The sequence below is a fragment of the Ambystoma mexicanum genome, chromosome 7q (assembly GCF_040938575.1).
Source record: "Ambystoma mexicanum isolate Mex_15411 chromosome 7q, UKY_AmexF1_1, whole genome shotgun sequence".
NCBI classification, from domain to species: Eukaryota; Metazoa; Chordata; class Amphibia; order Caudata; family Ambystomatidae; genus Ambystoma; species Ambystoma mexicanum.
In genome coordinates, this window is record NC_090941.1 from 46043392 (window position 1) to 46068018 (window position 24627).

General features: G+C 46.7%; 1 protein-coding gene across 3 annotated transcripts in view; it reads right to left on the minus strand.

Moving 5' to 3' along the window:
* Positions 1-24627, minus strand: part of OFD1 (OFD1 centriole and centriolar satellite protein) — a 1295367-nt gene that overhangs the window by 339095 nt on the left and 931645 nt on the right. For all 3 annotated transcript variants that reach the window (XM_069640569.1, XM_069640570.1, XM_069640572.1), the window contains one exon: positions 5748-5842. In XM_069640569.1, coding sequence (XP_069496670.1) covers positions 5748-5842 — 95 coding nt within the window. The remainder of the gene's footprint in view (positions 1-5747; positions 5843-24627) is intronic.

A 24627-nucleotide genomic window follows, 5' to 3' on the forward strand; every position in this document is an offset into this window, starting at 1 on the left:
AATAGGGTCTTGTACAGTATCCATGGTGTCAAGAGGTAGTAATTAACAACTCTAGAATGTATTCTTTACCACACCCGACCCCAAACCTTGCCCCAACATTTAGCTAATGTTTAATTTATTTTATCCAACATGTTAAGTTCAGGTTAAATGTGGTAGATTAATTGGGTACTACCTTATTTATTTTTTGTTTCCGGGTGATCAATCTTAAGATAGGGAGAGTGTAAACAAGAAAATTAAAGCAACATACGATTGATTACCCCTCTCTTTGTCCCTATTATTCAATACAGTGCACTCTTCCCACTATTATTTAGTTAGAGCGTTATACAGAATCTCCACAAGGACCTTTCTCAATTTTATTCAAACCTACAAAATGAGCTAAAATCAATTAATCAAAATCACAGTAAAACAATGAATGCACAAGTGGGGTTAGTATGTGACTGAGGACCATATCTTATAAGTCAAGTCAGTTTGTTTCAAAAGACATACATATTGGACACTGGTGGGAACAACACAAGAAAAACATTGTCGTCCGTTCTTCCGCAGTATCAGTAACAAATCAAAAGGAACAAAACCAGATATGAGTCAGAAGTTGTTCAATGGAAGCCCTAAGATGTGGTTTTCCAAAAGAGATGAAGCTAGATATTAGCGCCTCATAGATAGTCGACATATGTTTCTGCCTTTATATTCCATGCAGCACTATCCATAGTACAGTTTTGTGATGTTTTATGGCCTTCTTTGGGGCGTTACATAGCTTTTTCCAGAAATTCTATCACAAGCCCATTCGATCTTTTGGTCAATTACACACTAGAACCAGAAATGTAAAAAACAATAAAAAACCTTTAGGAGATTATGTATGGGCTTGTATGTACTATGCCCATTGAGTGCACTAACCTACTGAATAGGCAGAATTTTAGGGACATGAGCTTTTTTGAACCGACACAGTTTCTGATGTCTGGTCTTCACAGGGGCCTTATGGCTACCTATAATGTAAAAATATTCTTAGCTTTCCACATAATTATATTAGCGACTATAGACAGAATTGGTCTCTTGGCACGTTTAATGCATTTATTTACAATTACTGACTTGAAGCTTTAGAGGACAGATGTGACGCTGTATTTTCTTTAATTATCATTCATTATTAAAGGGAATCACTCCTCCCAGTCATGCCTCAATTGGAGCAGCTCCCTCCCCGACTTTGCCCCTAGGAGCTCATATATCCTAGATATTTCATGCCCACCCTCTGAGACATCATACATCATTTCTAGGGTGGCATCAGGTTCTTCCACTAGCACTGTCTCAGGCCACCTCTCTCTCACCCGTTTCATGAGTCTAGTATATGTAATGAATTGGCCACTATGCACCCCTGTCTCCTCCTGCAGCCGCTGGAATCCCAGTGCCTCCCCTTCCCGCAATATGTCACCGAGGGTGGCCAAGCCCACTGGTTCCCAGTATCTGCGGACCACTTCAAACAATTGGGAATCTTCCCTGCATAGCACGGCCAGCGGGACCTGCTGAGAAAGCGGATCTGGGTCACCCACCGTTCTCCATGTCCTGCGCCAGACTTCACAGCCCAGCTTCAATAGTCTCCCCCTCCCTGCTATCTTTGTTTTATGCAGCCATATTGCCTCCCTCAAAAAGTATGGAGCTAATTCACCCTGCCACATACAACAACTGTCCCGCCAGGTAGTACAGCTCGAAATTCAGAAGGTTTATGCCCCCCTTATCACATGTGTTCTGTAATTTCCACAGGGCCACCCTGTTCCTGGAGTTACCCCATATGAAGCCCCTGCACATGCCATGATGTTTCACAAAAAAGCATCTAGAGATCAAGTACGGGACATTCACAAAAAAGTGCAAGAGTCTAGGCAAGACCACCATTTTGAGCAGAGCTGCTCTCCCCATCATAGCTAGGGGTAATCTAGATCAGAACACCATGCTATTCTTGACTCCCTCCATCGCTTTCTCTGTATTATGTATGTGCTCTGTCTCTATCTTGTGGTAAATGTTTACGCCCAGATACCTGAATGTCACGGTCTGCCAGGGTATCTGCAGGATGGGTAGCCTCTCCAATGGGGAACTCTTATACCTTCCCAAGGGGAACAGGCTAGACTTCCCGGGGTTCACCGAAATGCCCGAGAGGGCGGCGTGACTATCCATCACCTCCAACACATACTGCAAGTTCTCCTCCGGGTAGTGCAAGTAGAGGAGCACATCATCTGCATACAGTGATATCAGGTGTGTGCCTCCTATTGTGCGAATCCCTACCTCCCGGTATTGTTGTCGAGGCATATTTCCAGCGGCTCTAATGCCAGGATGTACAACATGGGTGACCGGGGGCATCCCTGTCTGGTCCCCCTGCTGAGTTGCCACTTATCTGAAATTGTGGTTCCAGTTTTAACTCTTGCCATCGGGGTGCTATATAACATCTGGACCCATCTAATGTATCCTAGTCCCATACCATACCATATCCTTTCAGAGCCGCTATCAACCATGGCCACCGCACTGAATCAAAGGCTTTAACCATGTCCAGCGACACGATAGCCATCTCGCCCGAGTCTCCTTCGGTCTGATCAATGATATGGTGTAGCCTGCTTTGATTGTCTGTGATATTCCTACCGGGGACATAACCCGTTTGGTCCGGGTGTATCAACTTGCCAATTACCCTCTTCAGCCTATTGGCCAGCACTGCCATGAGTATTTTGCTATCCTGATTGAGCATAGACAGGGGCCTATAGGATCCGCATTCTGTGTCCGGCTTGCCTGGTTTCAGGAGCGGGATGATAACTGCCTCGCGGAGGGACGCCGGCAATTCCCCCTGCTCATAAGCCTCATTAAACATGGCCAGCAGCGGCTGGAGTAGCTCCTAGTTATACGTTTTATAAAACTCGCTGGGTAACCCATCCGACACGGGCGCTTTACATGTAGGCAGGTGTTGGATCATTGCCTCCAGTTCGTCCAAAGTGATGGGGGCGTCCAGTTCTGTGCGTTCTAGTTCATCTAAAATGGGCAGCCCTATATCCTCTATCGTATCCAGTATTTCTTGATTCATATCCTCTTCTGTGTCCTCGTATAATCGTCTATAATACTTGAGGAACTCCTCATTTACCCTCTCCTGGGTATTATGGATTTGGCCTTCCTCGTCCCTGACCTCCCTGATCACCGAGCGGGGGGTCTCATTTTTATATAACCAGGCCAGTAATCTACCTGGCTTATCCCCCCCTGCATGTAGCCTCTCTGTGTATTTCTTATAATTTAATTTGCATAATCTGTCCCAGAGTACACCACAAGCTAACTGTAAATCCTTTATTTTAGCGCTATTCTCTCGGGTGGACCCCTCGTTTTGTATCAGGCCCTCTAGCTCTCTTTCTGTCTCTTGCAGTTCCCGTTCAATACCCCCCTGGCGCCCTTTGGATTTTGATATAGCTACCCCCCGCACCACCACCTTAAATGCCTCCCATACCGTATCCACAGAGCGTACACTGCCCATATTAATTTGAAAATATTCCTCAATAACCTTCCTCCGGTACTCTCTAAATCCCGCATCCTGTAAAGCCTCAGTTCTGAGCCTCCACGTCGGGATCCGCGCCCTGGGGGGTTGATGTTGCCATTCTATGAACAAAGGCGAATGGTCAGAGTACCCGGGCCTTGTATTCCGCCCCCACCATTTCTCTTGCTATTTCGGCAGAAGCAAACACATAATCCAGCCTTGTATGCAGGTCGTGTGGCACTGCATAATGCGAATATTGCCTGTCCATTGGGTGTAGCCTTCTCCCCACATCCTCTAGGCTAAGGTCTATGAACAGTGTCCCCAACGCCTTCGCTGCCGGCTTTTCAAATTTATCATCAGACCTGTCTATCCTGGGGTTCAGAGTGCTATTGAAATCCCCTCCCCATATCATCGTGCCACCCACCAGGGGGCTAATTTTACTATATAGAGACCTGATATATGCCGCTGTATCATGGGTAGGGGCATACAAGTTTATGATATTCACTTCTCTGTTCTCCAAGAGTCCTGCCACCACCACCATTCTGCCTTCTGGATCAATTGTTGAACTGAGAAGCTGAAATGACACGTGCAGTGCTACCCATATAATCACCCCCTTGCATATGCCGAGTATGTAGCCCCTATAACATTACCCCTCCATTTTCTCCTGATCACCTCCAACTTATCCTTGGTGAGGTGGGTTTCCTGTAGCAGAGCTATGTCGATCCGCATCCTCTTTAAGTACATCATTACATTATTACGTTTTAGATAACTATTGAGGCCCTGCACATTCCAGGTCACAATTCTGAGATTACCCGATGCCATTGATTTGTCTGACATTTCTATGTAGGCTCGTATACAAACTAAAACTCCCCAAATCTATGAGGCTTGTCCCCCAATTCAAACTTCCCGTAACTATAATCCCCCCAAACTCCCTTTCCCCTCTCCCAGTCTCAACTACAATAAACCACTGCACACCCCCCCCTCCTCCCCCTCACCCTACCCCAACAAATGCCCAGCTCCATCCCTGGATCTCAGGCTCCCCCGCGTTTGGACCTACCCTGGAACCCAGGCCAAGGCCCCAGCAGGGTGTCACCACACTATTGGTGACCTAACTAATCTCTAAATGGGGGTATAAAGACGTGCTCTGCAGGCTCCTAATAGGCTCCTAATAAAGCAGTAGTCACAGTGCTGACGGCTCATTTTCTATTCCAATTTAGCCCCACCGGCCCACGGGCCGCATCAATGACTATAATCAAGTCCCATAGTCCTAAGCCACGCCACCTTCAGGTGCCCCCTCTGCTCATTACTTATCTCCTCCATCGCCTCCTCTCGTCTGGATATCCGCCTCCTGGGGGCAGCCCTGCGTGTCAAGCCATCCCATGGCATCCTCCGGAGTGTCGAAAAACAAAGTTCTGTTTTTGTGAAAAACTTTCAACTTCGCTGGATAGAGCAACATATATTTATGGCCCGCTTCTCTCAACCTCCTTTTGACCGCCCCAAAGTTCATTCGACTCCGTTGCACCATCAGGGTGTAATCCGGGTAGGCCGTTATGGTAGCCGCCCCTCTTTGAATAGTTCCCCCTTTGCGGAAGTGTTCCAGTATCCTTTCTCGATCCCGGTAGCTCAGGATCTTGGCGATCACTGGCCTGGGCGGAATGCCAGGCGGTGGCTTCCTCGTTAAAGCCCTATGCGCTCTTTCCACCGCAAACCCCTGCGACAGAGCTCCTCCAGGTAGCTCTTGCAGCAACATGGATTCGATGAACTCTGTGGGGTTGTGGCTCTCTGCTCCTTCCGGGAAGCCCACAATGCGGATGTTATTCCTCCGGGCCCATCCCTCCGCTTCCTCCGCCCTATTCTCCAAATTGCCAACCCGCTGCGCCAGGGCGTTGCGTAACGTTATGCATTAGCTCCTCGTTCCCCAGCCTAGCTCCTGGGCACTGGTTAATGCTGGATACCCAGGAGCTGCTTTTAGCTCCTGCTTATCCAACCTTAATTTCGAGCCCTGAAGAGGGATCTTCAATAGGACTTTCTCACATATGTTAAAGCATTAATGACTTGGTTCTCGTCTACTAGTATTGGACTACATCACCTACCATGCTTCCACAAATGTAAAAATAAATAAATAAATACGCAAAATATGTCTTGTCTGTATGTAACTTTCTATTCAGGAAGAAAAGAAATTATAGAAAATATGAAACAAGAACCAATTACATAATCCAATTTACAGAGACACAATAATGCTGTGTATAGTGATACTTACACTGGTGGGAAGCATCTGATAAGTCCTCAAGCTCCAACTTTGGGGGCATTGAAAGTTCATTTGATTCTTGACAGTCAGCTCGATGTAGGTGATTACTACAGATAACACAATGGTAAATGCATTAAAAATACAAGAACTACATTCTTATCATATGCATCATTTTACATTTCCCAAGTGGGTCATTCTCAACACAGAAATACCATTTGTTAGCACCCAAAACACTTGGCTGATAATCCAAAATACGAAACGGAGAAATGTTCTTCTCCCGCAGATTCCACATCTGATCGAATCTTCGACTCTACTTGACATATTTTCGTCAGAATTCTATTTTTTCATCGACCGCGAGATCTCTGCAGCCCGGGTTTCAAGCAGTGTTTTGACTGCCACTCTAAAATGTTTGTTACCGACCCGCATGAGGTATACCTCTAGTGCCTCGGTACGGGTCACGACATGGAGGGGTGTGCGTTGTACACTAAAATGCACCCGAAATCGGTGTGCGAGCGGGCTGCTAAACTCGCTTTACGCCGACCGTCCGGTCCTCGGAGGCCGAGACTGAGGGGCCTACCCCTGAAAAAGATGGAGAAATATCGGCGAAAGAAGAGGCAATCCCATTCTAGCAGCCACTCTTCCTTATCATTGAACAAGAAAAACGGGCACCACCGCTGAGACTCCGATTCTTCGACAGAAGGAGTTAAGTCTTAGATTGGACCATCTACTCGTAAAACGTGGGAGGATTTCAAGGTCCAGATGCTTAAAATGTTTCAAAAACATGGCGCTGCAGGTGCGGGTGTCAAGATGGTGACGTTTAGAGAAATTCTCCACACTCTCGAATTACAGGACTGGCTGGTGTCTATAGATCTGCAGGATGCTTATTTACATGTGTCGATACATCGAAAGCACCGGAAGTTCCAGAGGTTCCTCATAGGGGACAAGCACGTCAGTTCAAGGTGCTTCGCTTTGGGTTGACCTCTGCTCCAAGGGTCTTCACCAAGCTCATGGCAGTAGTCGCGGCTCACCTCAGGCGATTCAGAGTCCACGTATTCCCGTACTTTGACGACTGGGTGATCTGGGGGAAGTCGGCGGACCAGCAGGTTTTGTCTCACCTAGAGGACAACTGCTCACTACTCCACAGGCTGGGCTTCTCCCTGAACTTGAAGTCCCATGTGACGCCAGTCCAAAGGCTCCAGTTCATCGGAGCAGTCCTAGACAATGGGGTGGGGAGGGCCTTTCACCCCAAGAAGAGAGTCAACAGCATTGCGCAGATGGTAAACCAGTTCCGGAACCACACTACCTTACCAGCAGCTTCCTTCCTCTGCCTTTTAGGCCTCATGGCCTCCTGTATCTTTCAAGTGCCACAGGCAAGGCTGCATATGAGATCTCTTCAACGGCTCCTACGAGGAGAGTGGTCCCAGTAACTCAAAGGCCCCTAGTGCTCTCTCAAGGTATCCAGGGCAGTGGTCGACGGCCTTGGTTGGTGGACCGACAGCAGCAATCTCATGGTGGGAGAACCCTTCTGGACTCCGTGGCCTCAGGCCTGATTGGTCACGGATGTGTCCCTGAAGGGTTGGGGCACTCACTGCAATTACTTGCAGGAGAACAGCCTGTGGTCAGCAAGGGCAGTCAGGTGGCACATCAACAGGCTGGAGTTGCGAGGCATCCAGTGAGCCCCGAGAGCGTTCGTTCCATCTCTAAAGGGGAAGCATGTCCTGATTCTGACAGACACAAAGGTGGCCATGCACTAGCTGAACAAGCAAGGCTTTGTGCGCTCCTTCACCCTATGCAGAGAGGCGATGCAGCTGTGGTTCTGGCTATTGGAGAACCGGATCTCGATCTCAGCAGTTCATCGGGCGGGGACAGAAAACAGTTTGGCGGATGCTCTGAGCAGGCAGAGCATGGTCCTACACGAGTGGGAAGTGTGCCAGGAAGTACTGAAGGAGGTCTTCTCTCGCTGGGGTACCCCATCAGTGGAACTGTTTAACACATAGTCCAACAGGAAGTGCAAACAGTTTTGCTCGAGAGAATTCCCAGCAAACGCTGTGCTATGGGATGCGTTTCTGGTGGATTGGACCTTCCCTCTCCACTTCTTGTCATTCCTTGGGCTATCAGGAGGCTCAAGAGTTTTTCGAGCAAACATGATTTTGATCCCCCCTGGACTGGGGGAGGAGGACGTGTTACTCAGACCTTATGGATCTGACCATATGTCCACCTCTCAGGTTGCCTCAGCGCCCGGATCGCTTAACCCAGTTGGAAGGTTGGGTGCTTTACCCGGAGTCCATCAACCTACATGCGTGGCTCTTGAGAGGATGAGATTTGATGACTGGGACCTCTCTGAGGAAGTACGAGGTGAGGCTGGCTGCACGCAGACCATCTACAAGATCTCTATACGCTTGCAGTTGGAGAAGATTTGTGGTGTAGAGCAGGGAGCATGCGATTGACTAGATCTCTTGCCTCACCACTTCAGTGATGGAGCTCCTTCTGTCACTGGCCTCAGCAGGCTTTCAAGTCACCACAGTCAAAGGATATTTGGCAGCCTTGTCTGCGATAAAAAGGTCCCCAGATCAAGGTTTATATTTTACGATCCCGGTGATGGCTCAATTCCTGAAGGACCTTGTAAATAAGTTTCCGCCAACTCCCTTTGTTGTCCCAGATTGGGATCTTAATCTGGTTCTAACTTTCTTAATGGCGGCTTCCTTTGAGCCCATGCATACCTGTTCTTTGCACCTGCAGCAGCAAGTTTTTGAAACATTTCAAGCATCTGGACATCCTCCCATTCTTTATGAGTGGACGGTCCAGTCGAATGCTTACCTCCTTCCGTCGTAGAATCAGGGTCTAAACGGTGGCGCCTCTTTTTCTTGTGCGATGAGGAAGAGTGGCTCCTAGAATGGGACCGCTTCTTCTTCCGCTGATGTTAATCCTCATCTTTTTCAGGGCTTGGCCCCTCGGACTCGGCCTCTGAGGATGGGACGGTCGACCGGGCAGGAGATTTTGAAAGCAGTCACCTTAAAGCGAGTTTAGCAGCTCGCTTGCGCACCGGTTTTGGTTGCATTTTAGTGCATGACGCACACCCCTAATTGTCATGACCCGTGCCAATGCACCAGAGGCATACCTCGTGCGGGTCTGTACCGACAATATGGAGTGGCAGTCGGAACAACGATTGAAACCCGAAAGCCGGGCGAAGGACATCTTGCGGTCAAGGAAAAAATGCGAAGACTCGATCAGATGAGGAATGTGCTGTAGAAAGGCAATCCATTGAAAGAGACATTATGTTCCCTAAAATATATGTTGGGCAAACCCTAGCAGCAGAGGCACCAGCCAAGACAGGGTATTATTCTCTGAAGACTATTTTCATCACTGCATTTAATCTTTCTTGTGAACACCAACACTCATTCTTCAGTCCTACACTTAAAATACAGAACTACGGTAGGAGAATGATGGCCTCCAGAAATGGAAACCAAACAGTATTTCATATATACTGTACCTCACAACAAAGGGTAGTGTTATTAAGTTCACCCAACCAAGGGAGGCACTACTGAGAACCAGATCATGTTTGAGATATGAACCATCCAAGCATTACATGCTTGTGACATAATCCTGCAGAGAGGTATTGGGCAATGCAACCACACAATAGTAAAGTTGCTACCAGAGCTCTCACATGGCCTAAGAGGGTAATGTTTTCCCCAGGTGACTTGCAGGGGCTAAAGTCCCACCTATACGAATGTCTGGGCGCTAAGCTGTGCGATAAAGTTCCAGCCTATGCCCATGTCTTGTACAAAGAACTGGGGGTGGAAATACCGTAGGAGAGCTGGAAGGTGGCTTGCAGGGGCCTGCGGAGGACCGCCCAGAGTGTGCAATATGCAGAAAGAGGATTTCAATTTCTAGTGAGGTACTACCTAACCCCGGACAGAACAAAGTATATAACAGCAATACAACAGCTACACTATGTAGAAACTGTGACATTTTTGTAAAAGGAATAATTGTAACACCATAGAACAGTTATGATATATGTAAGTAATTCAAAGTATGGGTAGGGAATTTATAGCAATTGATACAGTTCAACAGCTTAGATTGTTCTTCATCTTCTTGAGTGTCTGATGGTATTTTGTACATCAAGATAAAGATTCTTAGATATCATTCAACCTATCACTTTGTGACACTGTTAACCATTCGGGTTAACGACATTATAGAGTTTTGAAAAATGGTTAAATCCCAATTCAGTTTTATTAAACCAGCATGAAGGTTTGGGTTGTCAGAGCCTTTGATATGCAACATAATAACGATACTATGCTGTTATTTTATAGACCATACTTCATCACAAACTCTTCTTGTAAAACTTTACATTATTTGTACTCGGATTAAAAAATATATATATATTTGGAACATTTGTCAAACTCTAATAACATTGGATCAATATGGAGAACAGGATACCTCAATTCAAGTTGTTAAGAGGATACTTTATCCCAACAATAATATGAGGATGAGCTCCCTTCATCACTTCACCCCAGATGGTCAAAACAATTCTTTATCCACTTTTATATTTCATCATGACATTCATGAAGATATTTTTGTCTCTACATCCTCAACCTAGATTAGCGTAATAGGTTCCAAAATGGTGTCTAGACGTTATTACGCTGGTACATGTTTACATCACTGACCGTTGTCACAAAGTGGCCCTTTTTTGCCAACTTCTCCCTGACAAGCATGCCACATGCTAACACTTTGTGTGTTTTATTCAAGGTACCCCGTGATGTCTATGGATGTCCTTTATTGAGGATGTAATTAGGTGCACATAGGTCCATCATCATGTATATTTACCTTTTCATTTGATTAATCCTCACCATCACAAACTTCTTCTCAGTGCAATCTATACATTTAATATTTAATTATGTAAATTGGGGAAGTGGCTTTATTCATTCCTCAATGGGAAGGATTTCTATTCAGAGATCTTCCCTACTCATTCTACAATATTTACTGAACTCTCCCGGTTACTTTTTCAGATATGTGGGAGTACTACCTTAGAATTCTCCCATTTGGGAGAAAAAACATTTATTTTTTCTAATTTGGCATTGCCCTTAAATTCCTTTATAAATAGTGGTACAGTTAAGATGTTTTCCCTTTTCCAGGTTAATACTCCAGTGTTCACAATATCATATTCATACATTTTATGAAGACTCACGGAGAAGCTTTTCTTGTTGAGAATGCGCTTTAAACCATGCAGGTGATTTGATGTATATAACCATTTGAGATTTTTGAAAATATTTTTATTATCATACTAAAACTATCTATAACATTTTGTTTTGGAGTTTGGACACTATTGCTTTGAATACTTATGTTATACCTGCTCATGATGAAGGTAATCTCCCGAAACGAGTTGAGCTTTTTTATTTTTTATTAAGGAATTATTTTTGACAATCATTGTTGAAGATATTAATACTTGCATTGGAATTTTTGGAATAATCAAAAAGTTGTTGGCGTATCTACTAAGAGTGTGCATGGGAGTGTCCTTTACCGTTGGACACTTTTTAGATTGTGCATTGTACAGCAGCTTTTTGTGCCAGGGCTGCCATTATCTCCACCGCAAATGAAGATATTAGAGTGATAATAATTTCCTCAACATATCCATATCTATTTACATAACTTCGGTGTGCGCTCAGCAACATTGGCATTCCTATGTTATGAATGTCACCCATAAGGACATTCTGCGGTCTGGGAACCTGTACTGAAACTCTTCACTCGCCACTGGCTTTGAAGTGAATTGGGGAAAGATTATCAAACATTGGATGGAAGAATGCAGCGGCCTACTCGGAACATAGGTCTCCAATTTAGGCACCAAACAGGAGGGCGACAGACCATAAAATACTATGAAAGAGGCAACAAATCTTTAAAAGCTTATGGCTGTAATCGTCAAAGTGGGTTAATGGAATCCCTTCTACCCCAGTCAACAATAAGCCAGACAACCACATACTGAACTCTCTGGAGGGATTGCATCCGATATGATGGCAAAACAGAATAGTCCTAATGATTACTACAGGCCAGAGATTGGGAGCATTGGCCCAGAAACAGCTGGACACTGAAGAACAAATATTTCGAGATCATGCAGTGATAACCAACGGGCAAGAGAAACTGCAAGAAATCCCCAAACAATTTGACAACTACTGTATTAAATCAGGCTGCTGGAGGAGAGGGCTTCAAGGCAACTCAAATATCTCTTACTCCCTCTGTGGTCTTTTAGGTGGATCACAACTCCGGGTCTGTGAATAATCGAACGGTTTTAGATACAGGAATTGGTACCTTTCAATCACCCATGTCTCACTTATTCTCCTTCCTGTAATGTTCTGGTATTCCTCACCCTGATGTTCTTTCCTTCCTATCCCTTTCTTCTATTCTCCCCTTCTCGTCTTCCCACTCTATATTTTCTCTCCCCCTTACTAATGTCCTTCCAATGTTATTCTATCTCACGTCTACTACTTACTCTTATCCTCACCTCTACTCTCCACTTCCACTACTCTTCACCTTCTTCACTACTCTCTACTAATCTTGCCCTTCCACAACTCTCCACTAGCACTTTGGCCCACCCCTCCTTCTCTCACACTCACCCTCCTTTCACTCCCTCAGTCATTGTTCCATCTTAATCTCACTTACTCCGTACACTCCTTAGTTTCACTCACCATACTTGCATTCTCACACCCAAGTACCACTTTCTCTCATCAACCAATACATCATCTTCAATACTTTCGCTGCTAGTCTGAGTCGTGCTGCGCTACACTGTCCTTCCACTGCCAATATTTGTCCCGTCGCCTCACCCCTTGACCTCACAAGAACAGCCTGTAGAATTTCTAGCTCGAAAATAATTTTTCAGATCCAGGATAATAAGTATGGGCAACAGAGATTAGCTAGGCATTTGATGAGGATTTGTGAGCCCATACTTAAGGTTAAAACTGGGTGACATACCACATTGATTTACCTCTATACCCAGTTTCAGAATTAGGGTTATGGTAACATTAGACAGACACTGGAAGTTCACCAGATTGAACATCTTGAAATAACCCTTCCAATTTTGTAGCTACAGTATTGTAGAATCACTTTTAGAGGTCAACAGGGATACAATCCGCACCTGTCACTTCTCCTAACTGTAGGTGTATAATAACTCTTGAGAAATTGGGCAATTTAACCCTTGTAAGGTGCCTGCAGGGAAGCTGGAGAGATTGATTGCATAAACAAAAAAAGAAAATGGAGCTGTAAAGAGTTCGGAATATATATAAATCAGTATACAATGCTGGTCATATGTCGTCTTCATCAGCCCAATGACCTTGTCAATTGTATATAGAGCCTGGTGGCACTTTAGGAAGTCAGAAGTATCACATTCTTATAAAAAAGAAAATCGCTTACAGTAAGCAAATAGGTTTGTTTTGGCAGTTAAAATGGCAGTGGTCAGTGCTCTCACTTTAAATAATTTAGACAGGGTCATTGCAGATCCATTACACTTATGGCACTTTTCCAGCCCTGTGATCAACTGAAAGAATACCATTTCTTTAGTCCAGGCATTGCAGTTTGACTCATTTAGGAATACATTTCCATCTTAATAAACTTTCATCTCATCCTGACACACTGTTGGTGACATTTCCCACCAATTGTATCTTGATGAAGCAGAACTTCCCTTAGCTTTCCACAGGATTTTCATCTGATAAAACATGGAATATTTCGCAAACGGCAAGTAAACCTCTAATTTCTTACTGTTTCTAATTTGTGATGCATTAAACTCCAACCCTACCCATCCAATCTTTAATTTAGACTATTGCATACCATATCCAGGTGTGTCTCAAGGAAAAATGTATCTTTTTTTAGGTTTTCAGGGAAGTTAGAATTCTGTCTCTTCATTTTGCCACCCATTCCATAAACATTTATAGTTAATCAAATAAGGGTTGTTATATCATGCCAGTATGGTTTCTTCTGTATCACAAGACATTGGGGAAACATAGCTACTGAACTACAACGTGTGGGGTTCAGAAATGATGTTGCAATTGGTAGATGTATGCATTACGTCACTAATATTTGCATGTATGTCACGGATGCCATTATAAAATAGAACTAGCTTTAGAAAGAAGAACAAACACCAAAAACATTGAAAAATTCAAAATACCATAGCTAGTTTCCAGGATATATAAAATACTGCCAGAAATTCAGAATACTTCAAATGCGAGCACTGCAAAAATTGACTTTTTGGTATTGTCTTCTCTGATGTGGTACTCCCATTGTATAATTGTTGAAAAGTCTAATCACTAGACTGTCAAGTTAGATCTAATCATATTTCCTGTATGTTCTCATGACCATTTTTCTTTGTTGGAAGTTGAGGACTCTACAGGGTCATTTCTAGATGTGGGGGTAAGGAATGGAGCTCTGTATACTGTTTCAATTACAACAGCATGTAACAACTGTAAATGCATCTCGAAGTGTGCAGGAACGTCATGTCTGTGCCTTCCGAGATATCTGGTGGACTTTATTAAATCTGGTTCTGTATTTCTGGTCATCAATCTTGGTGGTCAGCCTGTGGATTTCACGTATTTTATTGTCCATATCCCCAACCACAGTGTCATAGGTGTTAACTTATGCACATATACAAGACTCATTACCTTGATTCCGATCATCCCGTCAATTCATTCTAACTGTTAATTCCTTGATCTCTTGCACTGCAGTCCAGACATTATTTCTTTAGACTCTGTAATACTGTGATAGTCTCTAAGGATTCAGAAGACTATTCAGGATCCATTTGTCTCAATCTCCAGGACAAGACATCGACCGCCTGACCTCACAGGTGAGATACTTGCAGTGCTCTTAGCCTTCAATTCAGATAAACAAGCAGTCATCAGAACATTGCAGGTCATTTAAATGGGTATTCAATCCTACCAGTGGGGGTTCTCAGTATCAGCAGAAGAGCAGGGCAGGAAATGTTCCATAGGGCTGGATTCCCCCAAAGGAGCAATGAGAGTCTCAGTTTCCGTCAGGAGGATTTTATGTGTCCATTGTCAAGCCCACGGCACTCCATCCACAACAGTACGTGTAGGATTTAAACCATTTGTTGCTCAAACTCCCAGGGTCTACCATTCAACCTATGTAAGTGCACCCCACTGCCAATATTTACCAGGCAATTCGCTTGAAAAATAACCAAACTTCACTCCTTTCCGCATCATCCCGGAGGCCAAGCAGCGTATAATCTGCATTCCATCCACCAGGGTGCATGCTTCACCCTGTTCATGCAGCCAGCTTGCTGCAGCTCCTGCCTCGAGGAGCAGGATCAACAGAATGTTACTCCTCCCTCCAACAGGGTCATGAATGGCCGCCACAGCTCTGGGCACCAAATTCCTACAGATTAGGCCAATTTCTCACAAGGCCCTCCTATCGGCTAAGTGGCTCACCGTAGGGACTTCCCCAGGGCACCAGTGGTTGGTAGGTTACAGACTGGGGATGGGCGCACAGAGGAACAGCATATGCAATGAAGAGGACTCCACTTTCCAATCTTACCAATGCCTGTAGTCCCATCATTTTCCATTTGGCTTTAAGAATAGCCAACATCGCTTTGACGGAACCAGACACACTAGTATTTGACTGATCTGCATCAGGGTCAGCTACAATATTCTATCATCTGCCAATATAATCTCATGTTCCCCATGAAGCTGCACTATTTGTGAGGATCAGATCACTGAAATACTGAGAGGACCCTCCCTGTTCGATTCAGCAGGTAGTAATGCAAATATTCCTTCTTCATCAAGTGATTATCTCCTCAAATTAAAAAAGAAAACGTTTATAACAGAGCTCCAGGGGCATTTTCTTTGAGAATATTGGAAGGCCAATATTATCCCTGCTGGTTTAGTGGTAAGTAACAAACCTTGCCTCCTTTTAGAGGATGAGGAATATAAGACCCTTTTAGCTGCATAGCTACGAAATGTAGTAGAGACGTTATGGTCCTAACAATTACTATGGCTGAGAGATTGGGAGCATTGGCCCAGAAACAGCTTGACACTGAAGAACGAATATTTTGTGATGATGCAGTGATAACCAAGAAGCCAGAGAAAATGCAAGAAATCCCCAAACAATTTCAGGAGTTTAAGCTCCACTACATTACATTTTTTTAAAACGAAAAAGCTAGCTAAGGATATCCAGGATTTTAAAACTGAAACAATCTACCCTTATTTGCAGCAAATTACCTTGAGACCAGAAACACACATAAAAGACAATCCATAGGAGGACAGAGAGGTTGGAGACACTGGGTCACGTTTTCCGATACTAGTAGTGACTCCTCTGGAAATACACATTTTGACTCACTGTATACTTACCTTCCTTCATATCCGCCTTTTATGGGTTATCCACCTTTTTAGGCAGAGGCCAACCCCAAGGCCCAACATGGGACGCGCATTTCTACAACCACCCCTGGCGAATAGGCCCGAGACGTCAGAGATTCAGGGGACGAACAACCCACAGATGAGTCAATATCTCTCACTCCCTGTTTTTAATCTATCAGGCCAAACACTCTCGGCAGCACAATTGAGAGTATTATCTAAGGGACTATTATTTGTCCCCACTTCCTGACAGACTGGTTTGTGGTGGAATCTGACATCCGCAAATTCTTACGGAAACTTAGACTCAAATCATTCTTCAAGGATGCTGACCCAGTGGAGGGAGCCCAGGATACCGGGCTAAGGAATCCATCGAGCTTTATGCCCCAGGATAATCAGACCTCCCGGGACATGGTCACTTTTGAAAAGTGCACACTTAAAGATCTGAGAAAGATGACAGACAGGACACATGGTTCAACCTCACCAATGAGGAGTGCCATGCTTTAAGGGCTCTTACCAATAATCCACAGTTAGTGGTTAAGCCAGTACACAAAGGCGGGGGAATAGTCGTGTTCAATATTGATCAATACCATCAGATGGTCGCAGAACTACTGGACAATGTAACAAGCTATAAAAAAAAAAAAACTGCGTAAGAAACCCTAAATGGATATTAAGAATGTAATCATGGCAGCCACCTCATATGCAGAACAAACAGATTAGATTACAGATGAGGATTTTGGGTTTTTGAATGGCTCAGAACAACATATTCCTTCTTTTTATGCCATACCTAAAATACACAAAAACACAGAAAAACGCCAGGACGTCCAATAGTTGGAACATGGGGGTGGCGTCCTGCCACACAAATTCTTATGGGTATTGCTCTGTATTCACATTCACTGCAGAGATTGTACCATTTAGCATGCCAACTATCAAAGAAACTGTATACATGTGTTTGATGGAAGTGTGAACAAAAGAAAAACCTATGTATAGAGACTATAAGCTCGTTTTTTAGCGGATATCAAATAAACATGGGTTTGGTTTCCCATAGTATTATATAGTTTTTTTTAACAAAAACCTGCCTAATATTTGGCAGACATATTGAGAAAACAAGAGAACAGAAAAAGCAAACATAGGAAACAATCCAAATTATTCATAAATGAACATAGGTTTGTTAATACATATACATAAATGCAGGGCAGTTGTTCAGTCATGAATGTTAACGGGGTTAAACTCTATACAAGACACATCTAAATCATGCTTCCATAGAGTAACCCCCCCTATGCTCACAAGACACTTAAAAAAGTGAATTTGTAAACAGTAAACTGGAGCTAGTCTTCAGAAGTACATCCTAGTTGTTGTTTCCAAGGTGTGCTGGATATTGGGAGTTAACCGAGTCTTTGGTCTACGTCTAGATGTAGATCAGGTGGTGTGTGGGGACAGGGATGGCTCGCCCAAACAGTGTAGTGTCCCGAGATGTTTTGGCATAGAGAGCCTTCTTCAAGGGCCTGGACCGGGTCTCCCTACATGAAGGAATCAAGTGAGGATGTAATTAGTGTCGTTGTACACCATGGTGGTGTAACAAAAAAGCTGTGGTACTAGCATGTGATAAAAACAAATTAAACACCCCCCGTAGGGTGGAAAGTGTAGAAAACATACACTGTCTAAATGCTTGTGATGGCCAGACACTGACCTGGACAAAAACAAAGTTAGGATCGTCTTCCAAAGGCGCGGAGGCAAAATAACTTGGCGGCAATCTACTGGAAGGCGAAACTGTACTTGGCGCACTTGGCTAGAAGAAACAAATGCATGTACAGAGAGAGACCCGTGAGTTGCCTCTAGTTCAACAAAAGTAGGACGGGTGAAGAACAACTTTTTTTCAAAGGAAAAGATACGAGGCCGTCACAGGCAAGGGAGAGGTAACAATAGTGAAGCAGTACCTGATCTGTTTTGGAGGTACAGGTCAAAGTGCTGTGCTTGGCGAATGTCTGTTGCACAGAAGCCCGAAGCTGGGGTGGTTAGGGAGCCCCACTGCGTATTTGCTTGGAGGAACAGCGTGGATGCTTGCGCTGATAGTGGAGGCAGGTCATCAAGCTGCATGGGAAATTAGAAGCAGCCGTAAGGGGCCACATCCGGGTGCCCACGGAGCTGGTTGCCGTGCTGTTGCCCTGACTTGCCGCGTAGTGAAGAGTAATGGGCCTCTGTCCACAAATCACCCACAGGGAAGTGTAAATAAACACCCTGTGCGAGCTTTGAGGCCACAGGTGGTTTGATGGTTCGCCGGTTCTGATGACGCCAAGGATCCCAGAGGCTGTTGGAAGGAAGTTAAGATTAGCACAGGCAAACACAGTACTTTGGTATGAAGAAGTGTGCAATAATCTCTTACCTAAACCCAGCAGGGATGATACTGGGGTAACTTGAGTCTGGTGCGAGGGAGTCCCGCAGATCCGGCCAGTCGTGTCCCAGATGGTCGGTACCGACTGTACCTGTGTTTCTGCCGTGACTTGAAAGGCAAGTGAAACCAAAACACGTAGAGCCAATGGCCGAAGATCGTAGAGTCAAAAAGGGGCAATCCGTAAACAATCCGTTAAGCAAAGCAAAGTGTCCAGAGTACCGAGATCCGTGCAGTTCCGAGCGACAAGATTGAGGAGTAGGCAGACCAGTCCGTGATTCATAAGCCAAAGTCCAAATCCAAAATATCCAAGTAACGTGATATCTGCAAGCGCCGAACAGTGTCGTGGAACAGCTGTGAAGCGGTGAGAAACTCGAACTTCCCGGTTTTTATGTGCGTCGACTCCCGATCACGTGAGTGGTACTCTGGACACGTGATCGAGAAGTCGTCGCGGAACCAGGAAGTAACCGCGATCGGGTGTTCCATCCCGAGCGCAGTCTCCATGGGAGTTGCCAATGGAAACGAGGCAACAAACCGGGCCAGCTTCTACGCACGACCCGCACTCGCTGGTGACAGCGACTCCCTCGCACCCTAAGTGAAGATATGTCTCGGGAGGTGGACGTCAACCCGGGGCGAGTAACAGTGTGTGCTGGGGTATCAATCAAAGAGGTGCATCGTGGCGAGACTGGTTTGTTGTGCATGACATAGCCCCCCCTCAATGGCCCACGACCACGTGGGCAGGAAGGAAAGTCCCGGTGGAAACGTGAAACAAGTCTCGGGGCATGGACATCCCCAGCAGGGACCCAACAACGCTCCTCGGGGCCAAAACCCACCCAGTCCACGAGATACTGGAGTCCACCCCTAACCACACGAGAACCCAATATAGCAGAAACCTCATACTCCACTGAGTCACCCACTGTGATAGGGTCAGGCGTAGATCGGAGACGAGTAGGGGCCGGGCAAGGCTTCAACAAAGAGGTGTGGAAGACGGGGTGAATGCGCCAGGAGGCAGGGACTGAGAGGCGATAGGCCACAGGGTTGATCACAGCAGAAATCCTATATGGGCCCACAAAACGGGGAAGCAGCTTGCGACAACCAGGAAGCCTAAGGTGACGAGAAGAGATCCAAACCCTGTCCCCCACGGCATAGGAAGGCGCCACTGCCCTCTTACGGTCCGCAGCAGCCTTCATTGATTCCCGGGCCTCCTGAAGATGAGCAAGTGTTTGGACCTGAACGGCCGCCAAGTCGCGGGTACAGGCGACAGCAGCCGGGTTGTCAGAGGGTGCCAGGTCTGGGATAGGTAAGGTGCGGGGGTGTTGACCATACAAAACATAAAAGGGAGAAGAGCCAGTGGAGGAATGTGCGGAATTGTTGTATGAGAACTCAGCGAGATGTAGCAAGCCCAGCCAGGATTGTTGGTGTTGCAGAATCAGACAACGCAAATACTGTTCCATGGCCTGGTTCACCCTCTCAGTCTGGCCGTCCGTCTCTGGGTGGTAAGCGGAGGAAAAGCGGGAATCGATACCCAGGAGAGCCGTGAGAGCACGCCAGAACCGAGAAGTGAATTGGGACCCTCTATCCGAGATTATAATCGTGGGTAACCCAAAGAGACAAAAGACCGATTTGAAGAAGAGATCGGCCAAAGCTGGGGCAGAAGGGATACCAGAACAAGGTATGAAGCGAGCCATTTTGGAAAACGAGTCGACCACCACCCATATGGTGTCGAATCCCTTGGTCCGGGGGAGGTCTGTTACGAAATCCATGGAAACCGTGTGCCAGGGTCTGGGGGGTACAGGTAACGGAAGCAGGAGCCCCACCGGACACCCTCTGCGGTGCTTACACTGGGCGCATATAGCACAGGTGTTAACATACCCTTCTACGTCGTGTTTCATGGAGGGCCACCAACACCAACGTCTGAGAATGTCCAACGTGCGCTTTTGTCCGGGGTGACCATTGATAGCGCTATCGTGGGACCATTCCAGGGCGAGATTGCGAGCGTCGGTCGTAGGTAACCACAATCTGTTTTGGATATACGGTAACCCCTCATGAAACACCGGATCCCACTCAGTGACCTGATCAGGATGTAGCGAAACCCATGTGCGAATTGAGTCTAACAGAGACAAAGGAGGGGTGCAGAGACAAATGACATGTTGGTTTAGTAGGTTTTCTGGGAAAACAGGTAAGGACACCCCACCCGGAGAGCGAGACAAAGCGTCCGCCTTCCCATGGGACAGCCCGGAACGATGTTTGATCTGGAAGTCGAAGGCCGCGAAGAATAAATGCCACCGCACATGCCGACTGTTTATACACCTCAGCGAGGCCAGATCCTGGAGGTTGCGGTAGTCAGTGAACACCGTGACTGCGTGCCTTGCCCCCAATAAGTGATGCCGCCAGACTGAGAAAGCATCTTTGATGGCCAACAGTTCCTTCTCCGTGACGGTGTAATGTAGTTCCGTAGCAGAGAATTTTCGGGAATGAAACGCCACCGGATGCAACTGACCCGAAAGAGGGCATCGTTGGGACAAGACCGTCCCAAGAGCGAAAGAGGACGCATCTGCCTCCACAATGAACGGGAGTTCTGGGTCGGGATGTTTCAGGACAGGAGCAGTTGTAAATGCAGACTTCAGGGCGTTAAAAGCCGCTTGGTGTACTTCCAACCAGACAAAAGGTGATTTGGGGCTGGTTAAGGCAGTAAGGGGAGCTACCAGAGACGAGAAGTCCTGGATGAAGCGTCTGTAGAAATTCGAGAACCCAAGGAAAGACTGCAGGGACTTGATGTTGCTGGGCTCCGGTCAGTCCAAAACCGCACGGACCTTGGACTGGTTCATGGCTAAACCCCCAGGGGTAATATGGAATCCCAGAAATTCAACGCTTTCAGTGTGGGACTGGCACTTCTCGGGTTTGGCGTAGAGCGAGTGTTGGCGGAGGCGGGACAGTACCTCGCGGACGTGCCCTATATGTTCTTTTATGTCCTGCGAGTATACCAGGATGTCGTCAAGGTATACTGCCACGCATACGTCCAACATATCGTGAAACACTTCGTTCATGAAACGTTGCAAAGTAGCAGGGGCGTTACAAAGCCCGAAAGGCATGACTGCGTATTCAAACAATCCATAGCGAGTACAGAAGGCTGTCTTCCACTCGTCTCCGGAGCGGATTCTGACCAGGTTATAGGCCCCGCGGAGATAGAGTTTTGTGAAGATGGTAGCGTGACTTAACCTGTCCAGTAATGGGGTAATCAACGGAATTGGGTATCGATTTTTTATGGTGATTGAATTTAGCCGGCGGTAGTCCACACAAGGACGCAGATCGCCCTCCTTTTTAGGGACAAAGAATATAGGGCTGGCAGCTGGAGAGGTGGAGGGACGTATATGACCGACCTTCAAGGCTGTATGGATGTACTCCTTTAGTGCCTGTTCCTCCGAAGGAGATAAGGAGTAGATGCGTCCTGAGGGAATCGCGGAATCAGAGACTAGGTCAATGGGGCAGTCGTAGGATCGATGTGGTGGGAGCACCTCCGAGGAACCCTTGTCAAAGACCTCCCGGAAATCGCCGTATTCCGTAGGGATACCAACGGCAACTGCCCCCACTACATGAGGCTCCGGAGCCGCAGGGACATCCCCGTGCAGTGTGAGCTGCGCTATGGCCCCTAGGGCTCGTGGAGGTGATTCTGTGTCTTCAGGAGCGGTGAGACAAAAATTCTGACATGTCTCAGATTCAAAATGGACCTGCCCCGACTTCCAGTCAATCAAGGGATTGTGTAGATGCAACCAAGGAAGACCCAGGATGATTCCGAACTGTGGCATTGTAATCAGATCGAATGTGATGATTTCCTGATGCGTGTTTTGTATAATGAGGGAGATCGGGGCGGTTTGTTGCTTGATAGGGCCTGATATCAATGCTGTACCATCCACCGCTTGTACTGGCTCCGGATGTTGCTTGGTGATCAGAGGTAGGTTTAACGATCCGGCCAAGGTTATGTCGATGTAGTTGCCCGTGGCGCCTGAATCGATGTAAATCGATACAGCGTGGGCGGTATCGGGTGTAGGGTTAAGTGTGGCCTGTACTAACACTGGCCTGATCCTGCCAAAGGCGGGGTTCCTGTCCGGGGAAACGGAAGTACTGCTCGAGCCGATCCCCGGATCTAGGGTCGAGCACTCGGAAAAACCGGGTTCTTGAGCTTAGGGCGTCTGGGACATGACTTTACAAAATGGCCATTTAGGCCGCAGTAGAAACAAGCATGGTCGGTTCTCCTGCGATCCCTTTCTAGTTGCGTGATAGGACTGTGAATGCCACCTATTTGCATGGGTTCGATGCCTGTACCAGAGGAGGAGGAAGGTGAGGTGGCAATGGGGTTTTCTGTTTCAAACCGACGTTTGGAACGTCTGGCGTCGATTTGCAATGCGAGGTCCACTAACTCAGTGTGGGTCGTGGGCAAGGATGGGACAACGGCCATAGCGTCTTTCATGGTGTTATTGAGCCCCCTATAGAAAACGACTGCCCTTTTTGGTTCAGGCCAGGACGTTTCAGCGACTAGCTGGTTGAAACGGGCAATGTATTCCAGGAGAGACCCCTTCCCTTGAGTTAGGTCTAACAATTCGAGGTCCCGAGATTGGGCTTTGTGACGTGTGTCGAACATACGGGACATTTCTGTGACTAGTAGCTCAAAGTCATACAAGACAGGGTTGTCGTTTTCCAACAAGGGGTTGGCCCATTCTGCCGCGGTGCCGGCCAGATGGGACAAGGCGAAGGCAGCTTTAGTGGTGGCGTCAGGAAAAGCCTGAGGTCTACAGAGGAAATGTAATTTGCACTGATTTACAAAGGTACGAAACTTTCGGGGATCACCGTGGAACCTCTGTGGGGTGGCCAAGGGAAAAGGCGTGGGCATGAGTACTGGTAACTGAGGTGGTGCAGGGGTAATAGGAGGCTGGGGAACAATCGGCTGAGTAGTTGGGGGTTGTACTGCCGCAGCGGCCTCCCCGAACTCGGCATCAACGGGCAAAGGAAATCGTGTGCTTTGAATTAAGTCTAGCCTCTGGTGTATCATAGCATTAGCGGCAACCATATCCGCTCTTAGCAGTGTGAGTGCCTGTACCAAGGCAGCCACGGGGTCCTCAGCCGTAGGCTCCATACTCTCCACGACGCAACGGCTTCACAGTCTGTCCTGACTTGCCGCGTAGTGAAGAGTAATGGGCCTCTGTCCACAAATCACCCACAGGGAAGTGTAAATAAACACCCTGTGCGAGCTTTGAGGCCACAGGTGGTTTGATGGTTCGCCGGATCTGATGACGCCAAGGACCCCAGAGGCTGTTGGAAGGAAGTTAAGATTAGCACAGGCAAACACAGTACTTTGGTATGAAGAAGTGTGCAATAATCTCTTACCTAAACCCAGCAGGGATGATACTGGGGTAACTTAGGTCTGGTGCGAGGGAGTGCCGCAGATCCGGCCAGTCGTGTCCCAGATGGTCGGTACCGACTGTACCTGTGTTTCTGCCGTGACTTGAAAGGCAAGTGAAACCAAAACACGTAGAGCCAATGGCCGAAGATCGTAGAGTCAAAAAGGGGCAATCCGTAAACAATCCGTTAAGCAAAGCAAAGTGTCCAGAGTACCGAGATCCGTGCAGTTCCGAGCGACAAGATTGAGGAGTAGGCAGACCAGTCCGTGATTCATAAGCCAAAGTCCAAATCCAAAATATCCAAGTAACGTGATATCTGCAAGCGCCGAACAGTGTCGTGGAACAGCTGTGAAGCGGTGAGAAACTCGAACTTCCCGGTTTTTATGTGCGTTGACTCCCGATCACGTGAGCGGTACTCTGGACACGTGATCGAGAAGTCGTTGCGGAACCAGGAAGTAACCGCGATCGGGTGTTCCATCCTGAGCGCAGTCTCCATGGGAGTTGCCAATGGAAACGAGGCAACAAACCGGGCCAGCTTCTACGCACTGCTGGTGACAGCGACTCCCTCGCACCCTAAGTGAAGATATGTCTCGGGAGGTGGACGTCAACCCGGGGCGAGTAACAGTGTGTGCTGGGGTATCAATCAAAGAGGTGCATCGTGGCGAGACTGGTTTGTTGTGCATGACAGCTGTCCATTATTGGGACCAGCGTTGTAGCAAAAGGGGAGAGGTGGCAAGGAGCTTAGCTTTGGGAGGAACACAGAAGAG